Here is a 15,697-nt window from a genome sequence, read left to right on the forward strand (position 1 = left end):
TGAAGAGAATCTGTGAAGGAGTTAATAGCTATATGTTAGAGATACAGATGGATAATACGACATATTATATTGTTTAACATCCAGATTAAAAATCTAAATCAAGTAACTACCTGTTTCTTTGAGCGTTGAAAAGAAGACTCAAATGTTTGCTGTTGTTATTGTAATCTGCTGCTAAATAATGTGTTGGTGAAATCAAACTTAATTATCCGCTACATTACTTTTATAGACACACACTGATTTAATTTGTTTTTAAGGTTTAATGAAGAAACTAGAAGAGGAGATAAATTTCAATTCATACCTGGTTACTGAAAAAATACCTAGAGAGCTTGCAAGTAAGAAGAATTCAGCATATTTCTTACAAAAGGTGATTGCAGAGCCAGCTATGAGTCAATCTGATCTCAATGTACTTGAAATCAAGGTGAGTTGACCAAAGTCACACTTCATTTGTGTTCCGTAGCATAGCCTAAGGTTCTTGTACACTGTAGTTTTCTTATTCCTACTTTATATCCTTAAGAAAATGTTTCATTCCCAAAGGAACATCCCTTCAGTTGTAAAAGAAAAGAAGCTGTGTTAATCACTAAATGCAACCTCTTAGATAAGTTTAAAAAAAAAAAAAAACACCCCACAAACAAAACCAAACAAACAAAAACCCAAAACAAACCCCAAACCTAACCCTATCCTTTAATGCTATTTAGAAAATTGTGTTCGCAGTTTGCAATGGTATGAGCAGAGATGTTAATTTAGCACTAAAGGTTTGATTTTTCCTCTCTTCCGTTTTCACTTGTTTTAAACTCTCACTGACATCAAGGGAGTTTATACCAACATATAGAGAGTGTTTATGGAGTGGTGAACAACATTCTCTGAGTGATACATCTTCAGCAATATTATGTCTTAATCCATGTGCAATGGCTGAGAATGTTTTAGTGTTTGGAATAGGTCTGTATCGTTTGTTTTAGTTGGTAAGACCAAAGGAAATTTGGGGATCAAATACTTGATTTACCTTTCCAGATTTTTTCAGAAGTTAAAAGCAAACGGTGTTAGAATGAGCAAAAATCCTTATTTGTGGTATATATCCAAAATGTGCAGAGGGTTTTTTTGCCACGGAAGTACATTTATATATTTCACTCAATGAAGTTTCCATATTTGCATAATCCTAAATGAAAGATTAAATATGTAATATTATGTTGTAGAAGAATTTAGAGGAATACTAATTATTAGTATTTCTATTGATGATGATAAAAATTTACAACAATGTTAGCTAGGGTAGGAAGACTAGTCCTACATTCTTCTAGGTACACTCTTCAGTCTAAATGTCTTCTCCTTCTCTTACCAGTTGGTTTTTAATATTCCCAGGATCTCCAATGCTCAGGCTTTGCTGTGAAATACAGATATTGAGGAAACAGAGTATTTGTAATAGATCAGAGAATGATTTACCCATGGGCTTGAGGGCTGCCATCCACCATTCTTCTTGTGTCTTGAAGCAGAGAGAGGTTCAGTAACTACATCAATATGACAGTAGCCTGTGCATTCACACATAGAACATGCCAAAGTAATGTAATGAAGAAATGCCTACAGGTTTTTTGGATCAGACGAGAATCAGCAATCAAATGTCATCAAGAATACATTCTATTTTAAGGTTAAGACTAGTTTTTGTAAAAGTAAAATCAGTGACAGCCCTATGCCGTTTTGGGTCCTGATCGTTATACTTTTAAGGATGACAGCGTTATTAAACTGTAGATTTGGTCTGAAATATTAAACTAGCTCTGTGATTCAGCCTCTGCTTTCCTAGTTTACTTCTTCTAATCAAAACAATATTTGTGGTTGCAGTTATTTCTTTTAGGCATAGTTGAAGCCCTGTTTTGCACCTTTTTTTTCCAAGAGTATTGTTGGGTTTTTGGCAATATTTTTAAAAGCTTCAAGTTTTTTTTTTTCCTCTTTCTCCATGAGGTAACCTTTTAATTTGTTGTATTTTGGAAGTATGTTCTTCTTAATAGGTAATAAAAACATGTCATATGCTTGGATGTTATCACAGCATGGCCTTAGACAGCATTTTTTTAAAAAGTCAGCCTTCTATTATCTCAGTGTCTTAAAAAGGAGCTGAATTGCACTAAGCATGTTACTATCATGCATTTTATAATATATAAAACAGGAATTTATTCACAGAAGGGAATTCTTATGCTGTCTTCAAATTCAGGCCTGTTCTAGCTTTTGTAAAGGAATAGAATTCACAGGAGATCTTTTTTTTCCAGGTGTTGGAGTATCTTTAGTCCTATTGAGCGCTTTATTTAAAATACTTAGCTTTCAAAGTACTCAGATATTGCTAATAGAAATGTTAGAGTAATGCCCAGCACTGTACCTGCGTTACGTTTTGACTTCATTGGATTTCAGCACATATTTACACTGCTTGCTTATCAGCACTCATCTAGTTAGCAGAGAATTAAAGGAAGGTTGCTAGGGCTGTGGTTTCCATGGCTGATGAGAGTCCCAGTGTAGCATTAAGTCAGGACTGGAAAAGCTGCAATCAGTACTCTGGTGTGGCTGTTTATGAGTTTCCAGATGCAGTAGGCTCTAAAGCTTCGGCTAGAATGAAGATCGACAATTTGAGACTATGGACAAACAAGTGCATTTTGTGGCAGAAGAAAGAAGATACCATAGAGCTGGAATATGACGGTCTGTGACTCTTCAAAGTATTGATGAAATTTGGTATCCCTTAGTCTTTATTTGCTCCCCTTTTAACTTCTGATAAATGGTTGAGTGAAAAGGTATTTTAGTTAATATTGATAAAATTACATTTTTCACACAGTATGTGACAACATCAGTCTTTTTTTTGTACCAATTCACATGCATTTGCTCTCCACGTACAGCAGTTTGCTTCATTTTCAAGGCCAACGTCATGCTTCTGCCTTATCATAAAGGCACAGAACTGGAAATCCAAAAACATAGCCTCTTCCTGGCCAATACTTAATGACTCATTAAGGTTTTTGGGTTTGTTTCTCTGTTTTAAAAATTGAACTAGCTGGATTGTAAATCTGGTTTGCAAAGCATTTAGTTCTTGGAGAAGACAAAGAAATAAAGCTCGATTTCCTTAGTTTTCTACTCTGTCTTGCAGATAAATGAAGTAAACGCACAAATGAATCAGCTTATTGAGAAAAGAATGATGAAGTATGAGCCAATTGATAGTAAATTTTCCATGTATCGCCAACAGGTAAGAAGGAACAAAACATTTTTTAAGCAGAAGCAGTAGAGCAATTTCAGTCACTGATTGTTTTACATACTGATTTTTTTCTTTTAATTTATTTAGTATAAATCAGTAGAAATACATAATAATGGAGGACAAAAAGAAAATAAATAGCTGTTGAACACACGTATGTTTAGGGCTGAGTCAGACAATTGCTTTCAGTCATGTTAGTGAGTTTGTATTGACCGCTGTCCTTAAGCTGTTAGGTATTGCCCTTCAGCTGTATCGCAGTAATTCTGGAAGGATCATTTTGGAGGAGATATTTTGGTAAAGCTCCAGCTGTGGACAGATTCTTAAAAGGCTGCATGTGGGCTGACTGCTGCAGTCAGACCTGGATGCAAGGCTTGCTTTCAGTTATATCCCTTGCTTGTGTTTGACCACATGCTATTTTTCCCCTTACATCTATTAAGAAGGTATTCTTTGATTTTTCATCCTAAGGCTATAAATAGTCTTTCTATAAAATAGGCTGTCTGGTCTAGTCTTAGTAAATTCACAAGTTATAAAAAGGATTTATGAACTCTGAGATTTTCAGAGCTTACGCAGAAATGTAAGTGATTTCTTTTTCAGGCAGCCCGTACCGCTGCTGATTTTATTGAAGATTTTCATGATGATGCTTATGGTGACGGTCTGAAAAATAAAAAGGCTTAAGTAAAATGTATCAGTGGGAGGAAAAAAACTGTGATAAAATGTATGCTGCAGTTCAATCACATATGCAATATGAAACGCACATTTTGTTCTGTAAGAGATGCTCTTCTTCCTGAAAGAAAAGCCTGCTACATCATGTGCTGGTACCAAAGACCAACTGGCTTGTGATATAATTATGTTCAATGGAGGAACCACTCCAGGAGTTCAGGTTGCTGCTGTGAGTTGAAAGCATGTGGTGGTCTTTGCTTTGTTCTGCTAGGGACTGGCTTCTGTTTCACAAAATAATCATATATATTGTACCACAATTTGTCACTGCAGATATCTCATGAAGCAAAGAGCTGAGATACTACCCCAGCAGAATTCTGTTAGATATATTTTTAGAAATAAAGCTGGTCCTTTTAACCTAGTCAGTGTGTATTTTGCTTCATTTTTTCTTAAGTTTTCCCCTTCATATGAAGAAACCAACCATGCCTCCAAATTCATGCGCATGCATCTAAATTAATGTATTGTGTTATTTTAAAATATTTTCAAATAGTATACTTTGGCAAGATAAAAATGCTTTTTTTTTCCCTAAACTAATGTATACTTATGTTCCCAAATCCGTTAGCTTCTGATCAAATGTTAGGTACTCTTAAATATTCTGCCGTGTATAAGATATTTTTTAAATGTTTTATCTTCTAGACTCAAAAAAAAAAAAAAGGAAGAATCTAATCTACACTATTTCTGTACTGTATTGCTTTATTCATCGTCTTCTAGCTATTTGCCAAGATTTAGTGGCTCGGTTCTGCTGTTAGTATAACATATTTCTGTAGGTTGGAGTAGGTTGGAGTTATAAAAATCTATATTATGACATTTGTGAAATCTTGGATTACTTTCCAGTTAAGCCATGTTGGTGTATCTTACATATGCACAAAAAGGGACTAAGTAGAAGAAATGGAGCAGCTAAAATGCCTACCTTTTTCTTCAATGAAAATGAAAAAATGAGGTGAAGAAATGTAAATGTAAAATGTAAAATATATCAACAGGAGTCTGGGAGAAAAGGGAATGCTTGAAATCTCAGCCGTACTGAAGAAAGTTGGGAGTCTGTAATCAACTTCAATGAAGTTGTGGTTTAACCCACTATATAAAATGCGTAATCAATGCTTTCTTCTTTGCAAAGAGACATGCTCAGATTTCCTAATGAAAATCAGTTTCTGACAGTTAAAATGTGGTTTCAGTGGTGCAATGCCTGAAATTTAATGGATTACATTTTACTAATGATTAAACAAGGCAATTTTTACTTCACTTTCCATATGCTTGTCCATTTTTAATGACCATGCAGGCATCTATAATTTCCCGGAAAAAGGAAGCCAAGGCAGAAGAACTTCAGGCTGCTAAGGAAGAGATGTCCAGCACCGAAAGGCAGATGCTACAGAAGACCAGTCAGGCCCATGAGTTAGAAGGCTCTGAAGTTCTGAAAGGGGATGAGGTATGCAATGTAACAGTGGATATAAGGAAGAGGAAATTTGTAAGAGGTGGATCAATTTTTGTTAACTCACAATTTCCTTTTAACTTTACGTTGCAATAACTGCTTCTACGGTATCTTATCCATTTTTATAGTATGTTGTCAAACTATGTGGCCTCAGCATTGCAACAGATTGGCCTCCATTTTTTTTAATGCACTTTTTTTTGTCATCAAATTCCAAAACTAACGTATTTGAAGACTTTTTTTTTTAATATGCAGATAGTACAATGCTGTCTGGTGCTTTCAGATGCTTTCCAATATTTATACTGCAGCAGTGCTTGATTTGTAGCTATTTTCAAATTATTAATTTCATTATTCATATTGTATCTAATAGAGTGAAGGGTATATGAGGACTTAATGTTGGGCTGTCTTATCCTTCCAGACTCTGAGTCAAAATAATGTCAATATCATCACATCACCATGGTATCATGGTAAATAACTAATTATAAAAGTCAAGACGACTAATGAAGCGGTTAGGAGTTCAAGTGATAAGTCATGTAGATTAATTTTATTATTTGATGTATAATAAAAATCTGCGTTCTCTGTATGATATATGATCATAAAGCATAATACCAGCAATTATCAGAAATGCAGTTAGTTCTGTTGTATTTATTACCCACAAAAGTTTTTACTTAAAAAAAAATTCCCAGGCCCTCCTGAAGTTTATCTGCAATACAGACTTTGACTAGCACGATCAGCATAGCTCAGGCAAAGTTATATTTGAAGCTGTACTTACCAAAGCAGCTTTTTCTACTTCAAAAGTTTGCATAGAATACGACTGCTGCAGCTGGGTAGTGGTTTGTCAGCAAAAGGAGTTGACTTTTCTTAAGACAATAATTTTCCTCAGCTTGGGAAAAGCCTGCTAAGTGTACTTACAGGCAGAATCACTAAAGCAGAGGGTATTTTAGCTGCGTCATTCTCTGAATTAATATATTTTCTCATTCCCTTCACATTGCATTAATTTGCACTGCCATCATTTATCAAGAGTGACACTCTTTGCTTTCTTTTTCTTTGTCTGTTTCTGTTCTTTTTTTACATACTACTCAATACAGGGAACGCCCTTTGTAGAAGGAACTCCCTTCCTGATCCCATAGGACATGCTTGCTCCACAAACATCGGTTTTCTTTTAAAGGAGTTTTAAAGAGTGAATCAAGTATGGAAATGTGTATGTGTACACTCATGCATAAAGACTTCCTGTGTAATATGTAATATGCATATTTCACTTGTGCCTTCTTGCCTTTCTCCCCTTCTGTAAATCAAGATGAAAACTACAGGTGGAAGCAAAGGCACAGAGACTTTGAAGAATTAAGATGTTGATTTCTCGTATCATAGCATACTACACACATTCCATAGGTGTTCCATAGGTAGCAATCATAGGAAGACCACTGCATTAGATTTCTCTCCACTACAAGGTTTTCAACCCCAGTGGGCATGTTGCTGAAGTCTTTGACAACTTTTTAAGTAAAAATAAAAACAGAAAGCAGACAATCTGTGTTTCGTGACATATGATGGGAAAGAAGTGTTTAATTAATCAAGAAGAATGCATTACCAAGACAGCAACATATGTTTTACATTATCTGTAAATGCACTGTAAGGTAAGAAATAATTAATGTTGTGCCTGTTCTTGAGGGGGACAACATAATCTGATCCATAGTAATTCAAGAAGAGCAGGGTAGGAAGGAAACATGGTTACAGAACCTCGTAAGAGGCTTAATAATGAAAACTTTGAGTTAATTGTCTTACACAAGGAAGAGGCTCAAGACAAAAAAAAGACGAGGCCTGTTTTGAACATAACCTGCATTCCTTTTGTTAAAGTATGTTCTGCTTTTAACTTTTTAAATCTTTTCAAGTCTTCATTTTGAGGCGTGAAGAATAAACGACTGAGCACTTTGGACAAAACGGTCAGCTTAAAATAAGAAGTGTTTGTCTTTTCGTAAGAAGCATTTCCTATTTTGTAAAATACTTTCTGCACATAGGCCCAAGGAAGCCAGTATTAGACAATCCGTGTCCTGTTCTTGTTTATTACTGCATTAGGTATATTGTAGTGGTGCTCAGGGGCACCGGTGTAAAGCAGTAAAAAGTGTCTTTCCTATGGCTAAAAACTAGGAAAGAATTTGAATTCTTGGTGATTTTGATAGCTTCTTTTTCAAAGGTCACAGTTTTCTCATCTGGAAAATGGAGACAGTGATATTTAATTCTTTTGTAAATGTCTGCTGCCAAAAATGCTGCATAGGACCTTGGTACTATAGTCTTCGTATCTCCTTAAAGTACATTGCAAATGCATATTATAGAAACAGTCCTGCTTTAGAGTCTAGGTTGTGAGAAGACAGGACTGATAGATGAGACAAGTAGGTTGGCAGGGAAGAGGTGATGAAGCAAAAGTGAAGTGAACAGGTTATCTCTCATCAGTAAAAGTCTTGGTTCATCACTCATCAGACAACCTTTTGCTATCGATTTGTTTCTGATATGTTATGCTTTAACATTTGTATTTTCTGATTCAGTGCTCTCTTACTCCAGCTTTGAGCCAATACCGAAGGAAATCTTGATTAATGTAGTAGTGGTGAGTCACTGTTGCAATACAGACGTTCAATGGGGACAGAAAGAGGTTGTACATTCAACCTGCACTTTGCACACTCTGACAATCGCGAGCTTCCTTATGCTTTCTTTTTGCAGTCACACACATTTTACATTTAGTTCCTCCATTTTCAAAGAGGAAGAAAGAGGGTTTTTATCAAATAGTTTTGCTGTCTTAAGTTTAAAATGGGCTTTTAATCCTGCCATGTTTAACCTCTCTAAATGCTAGTTAAATCAAAGAATTATTTTTCTCCTATACCCAGTATTTCTCATCTCTTTGTCTCACTTTGCTGTATCCTCTTATATCATGGCACTCGCAAGACTTGGCAATCGAAGAATCAGTGCCTCCCTAGCTTGTGCTCCCATACCAGTATTTGGATCTCCATTTGAGGTCTTCTTAGCACTTCATTCACTAAAAGGTCAATCCTGGCTTATGTTTTTAGGTGCTAGTGTTTTGCTTTCTTCTGTAATCATAAAAAGGAATGTTACAGCATTCCAGTTGGTTGGAGAGGTTGTACCGCTAGATAGAACTTAGAAGAAACAGCAGGGAATAATCAATTCATTTACATCGAGCACAAAAAAGTAGGAATAAATTGTCTGCTTCAGGGATTATGAAATCTTTTTAAGTACTTCAAACAAAGTACAATGAGCATGGGGCAAAGTTGGCAGGCTCCTAGCTGCAGCTGTCAGATCCTGAAAATTAGGGAATCAAATGTTGACACTTAGAAGGCTAGATGGTTCAATTACAAGTGATCCTAGGTAAAGCTGTGATATTTTTAGCTCTTTACACAACGCATTGTACTTTTCAGAGTTCAGCATAGGCCCCAAGAACCTAGACTTTCCCAAGGTATCAGAATAGAATAGTATCATAGCTGTGCTTAGCTACAGTAGTTGAAATGAATATGTTTTTGAGAACGTGGCATATAAAGTCCTGTCAGTTTGTTAACAGATATACGAGGTTTGCATATTCATTTACATAAGGATTTTAATTTTTTTCGTACAAGTGCTCATCCATGCCTACCTGCCCCCTGGTAAAACAATATAAAAATGTTTCAATTTGCAAACAGAGAAAACAAGTCAGTCTTGGACCATAGAGCTTGTCACTTTTCCTCTAAAACTGTCGGGTCTATCTGAATCCACCAGAAACAGTTATCTAGGTCCAAACTAGGTGGAAGGATTTTAAGAGAGCAGCGATAAAGGAGCTTACGACTCAAACATTAAATGGTTTAAGCCAGGACCCAGGATATATTATCCTGTCAGTTTGCTATCTTTCTTTTAGCTTTTCAATAAGGTTCTAGGTACAGTTATATTCCTGTGTGTCAAAGGCTCCTTACACATGAAAATAGGAGAGTAGCTGGTAGTCGAGTTGTGAGAACAAAAGTGGCAAATCTGTAGGATTCTTACAGAAGCCGGAAGCTTTTTGCTGTAAGAAGTTAGCCACCATTTCAGCCAAATGTATGCAGTGATTCAGACAAATCTGCACCGAACTGAATGCTCTTTCAGCACCCACTGGCATGAATAAATCATCAATTTTATTGATCTGTGGATTTTCAGTGGTAACTGAAAATGGTTTTTCATTAAAAATATTCTGATTGATCCAAATTATTAGTATTGGCTTCTTTAATACTTCTTTCTTGACCGGAAGCAAGCACTCCTAGAAGAGGTATCCTACTTAATGCTAATGAAGAATTTTCCTGATTGATCTATCTAATGAGCAAGCTGTAGGATACTTTCATTTTAATAGATTGAGGTAATACTGTTCGTATCTTTTAGAATTTTGTCCTTCTGTGTATGAGTTATTAACTATATCCAACAGTGGCTGTACAAGCTTAAATTTAGAGCCTCTTAGGAAAAAATGCTGAAAATCTGTCATGATCAGGAACTTTTCCTAACTGAATTTTAATACTTGGGACAGTGTGTATCCCGTTAATTGGTCTAGTTAGAAAATGAAAACATCTGTTCCTCAATTCTTAATAAAAATAGAGATAGTCAGCTAAAATTTTCTGCGATTATTGTGCTTATGCAAATAATGTTATTAACAAAACTGTTTATTTGGAACCTTGTTTAGATTATGCATGTCAGAAAGAAATCTTTTTTTTTTACTATTAATACTTCATCTTCTGTAGTACTTTTGATGAAGAATATTTCAATTACTGTAACACAATCAAATTGGTACAGTAATCCAGAAAATACTATTTTTAAAGATTGACTCGAAAGTGAGGGATTAGTTTGGGATTTGTTCTTTTCTGAAAACAGACTTACCCATTTGCTCCTTTAATGATAAATTTGGAATAAGAACCTTGTGAAAACTTCACATGGGGCAACTGTTAGTTTTAAGGAGACGAAATGATGGGCTTATAGTGAAAGCGTAAGACTAAGCGTTAGAGGAGCCGGCTTTGATCTCAATTCAGCAATGCACTGAAGCATGTGGTCAACACGCTTATATTCTTTCCTGGAGGGGGATAACCTGCCAGACTCTGTCTGGTCCTGGAGAAGCCATTTTAATAGCCATGATTCGATTTTGTTGTATTTAGAATTGTCATAATACTTAATTACTTCACAAAAGTGTGGTAAGACTTAATCTGTTGATAGCAATGACTTTCAGATTGTAGTAAGTGGAGAAGCGTAAAGTACTAGCATTGTTGGATTCTTTCAATAAAAATGGACCATAATACAGGAAATCTGCCCAGGGATGCTAGATACCTGCATGCGGCAGGACATTATACGAGAGATCAAAGTCCTGTTTTCATTCACTCTATTTCATAATCTAGATTCCACGCTTGTTATGTTACAGTCACCCATAAAAATAGCCAAGTAAAAAAGCATAATCTTTCTTTGCTTTCATTTGGATAGTTTTTATATCTCAGGGGGCTCCGACTCGGCTCGCAAACATGGGTCTCCAGGCTTGTTTACTTTAACTGCTAACTCAGTGCCAGCATTTGGTTCTTGTCCAGTCATTTAATCTTTGAAGCTTAAACAACTATTTGTGTTAAGTTGCTTGAAAAAGAAAAGCTTACTCGTGGATGTAGCCTTGAATGGTACATCACTGCGGGCACTGACAGATCCGTGGGAATTCTGTAGGTTGAGCCTGCTGAGTTTCTACGCAGGGAGCAGTTGACCTGGTCTATGGGAAAATGCTGCTGCTCAAAAATGGATTCCTTTTGGTTAGTTAACTTTAAAGTGATACGGCTAGACAATGTTATTCTTTTGTGAACTATTCAAATTATTTAAAAGACCTTTTACTGCAGTAAAATACAATGTTTTATAGCATTTTAAGGGCTTGATTTTTCATCTACATATGGATGGGAGCATGAGATGTATAAAGTTTCAGAAGTAATGCTTACACAAATGAAAGCACTGGTATTTTACAAGAAGCTTATTTTTAATTTCTGGAACCCTACGGAATGATTCTCAGCTTTTAGGCTGAAGAAACCTAATTTTGCCATAAGATCCCTACAAGCTGCTGATTTAAGTGGAGTCAAATCTAATAACTCCAGCTCTGAATTTGGCCCTGGATCTAAAGAAACCTTCAGTTAGTGAGATTTTGAGGGGCTAATCTCTGCTGCGTTTGGAGTAGATGAAGTCTTTTGAAAATTCTGCCAAACTATTGATTGATTTTCTACAGCTATTATAATTTTTCTGCCATTGTTTATATCTTGTTTTACCTTGTTTGCTGCAATAAAAGCTATGTGAAAGGTTAAGTTTGCTTTTAAAAAGCCAGAGATTGCGATGAAAGATAGACATCCATCTCCTAAAATGAATAGATTTCGCTTGTCAATGTGAGCGACTTGTAGTTCATTTTGGATGAAATTTTTATTATACAGCCCTAACTTAATCAACTAATAATAGAACATTGCTGGAATCAGTTCTTTAATCAACAAAATCCTTTGACTTCCATTGTAAAATACATTATGCTTTGAATATTGAATATGCAAATACTCTACCTCCCACTCGAGCTATTTTCAAGACCTTAAAAGTAGCTATAGAAGTGAAGAGAATAATAGTTTGCTTTTCATCCTGGGACAAACTGACAGAAAATCATTCAAATTTGATAGCTGCAGGTGGTCACATATTAAGTAAGTTTAATCCTTTACATCATTCTTTACTATATTCCACTGGTCAAATGAAATATCTCTGGAACTGCTCGATCAAGAGGGATGACTCTGCTTCCCTTACATTTTCCTCAGTTAGTTGTAGAGATTGTATCTATACTTTCATAATCTCTTGAAAATCACAGAAAACTTGGTATTGTCTACGCAATTAAAAAAAAAGTCTTTTGCATTAACTAAAAGGATATACTTGAATTTGCTGTGAAAAATAATTAATTCCTGTAATACTATATTAAGTGTGCCAATAATATAACAAAGACAGTATGACTGTAACAGAATTGCCTCCGCTGTGCAGTGCCGTGGCTTAGGTGACCTTGTCTATCCTTGTCCTAGGTAGTACGCACCATGTAAAATGGTATTCCAAAGCCACACATAGTCCAATCTGCATAGAGCACATTGAGTAATTTGTGCGTTTGTTCTTTCACCAAAAACGTTTATAGCTTTTGGCTTTAAAAATAGTTCTGGAGCATAGCAAGAGAGAAGCAGCTTTGGCCTAGATATTGCACAGGATGGCAGATGAACAGGGTTGATTTCATTTTGGGCATGTTGCCCAGGACACTTTTTATAGAACATACAGTTACTCTGGGGTTCTTAGGCTGTGGTCACATTGGTTTTTTGGATTTATTCTTTAGAAGGGAGAGGCCTAATTTTGCAAAAAGAAAAATTAATGTAAATTTCAAAATCTGAGTTCTTTTATGTTTGAGTTTTAAACTTTTATCAGTGGTAGTGGGACTCCTATTTTCTCCTTGGGGCTGCCTGTTTTATGCTTTCTCTGCACATGCTGAACCCCTCCTTGTCAAGGAACATTCTGAAGCCTGTTTTTACATCATTTACTCTAAAAAATTTTATTTGCTTTCCATCTCTGCGTCTGAATGCATTTTTGAGCTGTGACTGTTACTTGCCTCACAGCTCTCACGTAAAATACAAGAATAAGAGCTAAGCCTGTTGGACAGATGGAATACATTAAGGCAAAGAAAAATATTACATGTTTGTTTCAACACCTGGTATTTTGTGTGTGTTACAAATTGAGCACACAGTGATTCGTATGTATATTAGCTAAAGCTGTTGATCTGTAAGGATATGTATTATTTTGCTTAGTATTTAATAAAAATATAAATTCTCCATTACTTTAGATTTTGGGTGAAATATATACTGCATTCCCTGCTTCTATGCAAGGACTCTGTTTTTATTTTCCTGTTTTTTAAAACTTAGCCAGTGATATCATCTAGGTCTGCAAGAGTCAAGCGAAGAGAAAAACAAATTTTAACTATTGAGAACTAGCATTTAGAAACATTTTTTCCCATGCCCTCTTCTCTTCCAATCTTTCTGCGCTTTCGTATCGTGTTTCTTGATCTGCAGAGCTCTTTGGGGCTACACACTGCTGATCTGGTGCTCTGTTGCAAGTGCAAATTACTATTACATGAACTTTTTTTATTGTCCATGATTCTCACAACATTTTGCAAAGAGTAATTACTTTTCCAACTGTCAAATGGTGAGCAGAACCAAATGATCTCACTATTACAAATGAGTGAGCTGGAACAGAAAGCAATAGAGCTGCTTTTCTTGATCTCACTCAGTGAACAAATGCAGAGCTGAAAATAAATAGACCCTGGGAATCCTGAATTCCAGTCCTCTGTTCTAAACACTTAATCTTCAATATGCAGTCCAAATAGGATAATTACATTTTATATGGCAACAGTCTGTGATAAGGCCCTTTTTTGCTTTAAGTTAAATTATATTTCTATTCTCTCTCATTCCAGTTTAAACACTATGTTAATAAGCTCCGGAGCAAAAACACGTTTTATAAAAAGAAGCGACTGGAAATAGCAGAAATTACAGCTGAGTATGGTATCCTCCAGAGGACAGAAGAACTTCTAAAACAGCGCCATGAGGCTATTCAGCAGCAGTTGGTAATACAAGCGTTTACTGCTACCACAGTCCATCACCCTTGCTTCCCTGATAACAGCTATATAACAAGATGCATGTTGTTTTGTTAGTTTTTAATGTGTATCATCCTCAGCTCTCCTGCTGTCATTAGTAAGAGTTTTAAATTTATTTTTGTCTGTTGACTACGCTAAGCTGCTGTACTTTATGTTCAGCAACTGTTTCTTACAGGCAGTCATGACTGTTCTGCAATTTCTTTTTAGACCGAGGGGCCTGACCCTGCTTTTTAAAGTCAAAGGTAAATCTTCACTAACTCCAGTCAGAGCAAGGCTGGATTCTTAAATTAGTTTTTGGTATCCACATACGTAGTAAGGGCTTTGAAAATTATCAACAGCAAGTAGGCTTCAAGTTACTGCTGCAAAATACATAGGAATAGTGTTTAAAAAAAGAGCGAGCAGGAAGGAAACATTCTAACCCCAGAATATTTAGAAGAAAATGCATTTCACAGTAAGTGAAAAAGTTAAAACGGGATGAATGCTTTTTCTAAGCCAGAACAGCAGGAGAATGATTTCTGCTATGCATAACTGTAAGCGTTCAAGGAATAGACACGCATCCCAAATGAAAAAAGATTCCCTTTTTAGTTCACAAAAATCTAGTGCTGTAGTATTTTCTTCTAATACCAGTATTTTTGTTATCAGAATATTTTGGTTTTACTTACCTTATATCTGTTTTGTTATAGGTACATATTTTGCATTTTTAAACATAAACCCCTTTTCTAGCCCTGTCAATAATGACACACTGCTATTAAAGTCTGCTCCCATCGTGGTAGCAGTAGCTATTAGTAGAGACAAATCTTTTCTTAAATGTATGGTTGTAAAAGGTTTTTGAGGATAACGGACTTGGAGTTCATAGATATATGGTGCTTTTAAGAATGAATGTTTTGCTTTTTAACAAATCGTGGATGCGTTAATCAACACTTAGCTTTCAGATTACAGAAAATACCCTCCTTACATACTTAATGAGCAAGCATTGCTAAAGACCATTACATCAACATATAATTAAATGTAAAGTTTATGTAATGTAAAGCTAGAATTTGGTAAGATGGTATTAGTGTTACTATAATGAATACAATACTTACTTAGTTTTGCTTGACAGTTGTTTAAAAAATAATTAGCTACATCTTCAGATTAAGCATCTGGAATTTACATATTGAACTTCTTCAGAGCCTGACCTAAAGCTCACTTTACTTTGTGGAAACTTTCTGTTAATTTCATTGGGCACTGGATGACCAAATAGTATATTTACAGAAAGTTGTTATTACCCTACTGTACAGGCACTAGATAAAAAGTTAGTTTTTGTGGCAGCTAGATTATTAATCACTTCTAAAATAAATTGATTACAGTACTTACCTTTTCCGCTTTCTTACAATATTTTGGCTCTATGAAGGAATTTGCTGTGTTACTTGGTTAATAGACTCACATTCAGCATTTATTTTTTGTGTTTACAGCAAGCCATTGAAGACAAGAAAGGTATTTCTGGATATAGTTACACCCAGGAGGAGCTGGAAAGAGTATCTGCAGTAAAGAGTGAAATGGATGAAATGAAAGGCCGGACACTAGATAACATGTCTGAAATGGTGATTTTTGTCTTAAACTATTTGTATTTCCTCAGTTTGAATATCTGGTTCCTCAACATATAAAACCAAGTTTAATATTTTTGTTTGGGTTTTTAATTTTCTTTTAA

At 35.5% G+C, this 15,697-nt stretch overlaps 1 protein-coding gene across 1 annotated transcript; it reads left to right on the plus strand.

Annotated features, from left to right (window-relative positions):
• Positions 1–259: 259 nt before the first annotated feature.
• Positions 260–15,590, plus strand: LOC104072880 (intraflagellar transport protein 81 homolog; the record flags this gene model as incomplete). Its single annotated transcript, XM_009572480.1, has 5 exons — positions 260–418; positions 3,110–3,205; positions 5,205–5,351; positions 13,831–13,980; positions 15,462–15,590. Coding segments are annotated over exons 1-5 (681 nt in total), but the record flags the coding sequence as incomplete, so codon positions are not given.
• Between the last annotated feature and the right edge of the window lie 107 nt (positions 15,591–15,697).

The sequence above is a fragment of the Fulmarus glacialis genome, unplaced genomic scaffold, assembly GCF_000690835.1.
Source record: "Fulmarus glacialis isolate BGI_N327 unplaced genomic scaffold, ASM69083v1 scaffold13842, whole genome shotgun sequence".
NCBI lineage: Eukaryota > Metazoa > Chordata > Aves > Procellariiformes > Procellariidae > Fulmarus > Fulmarus glacialis.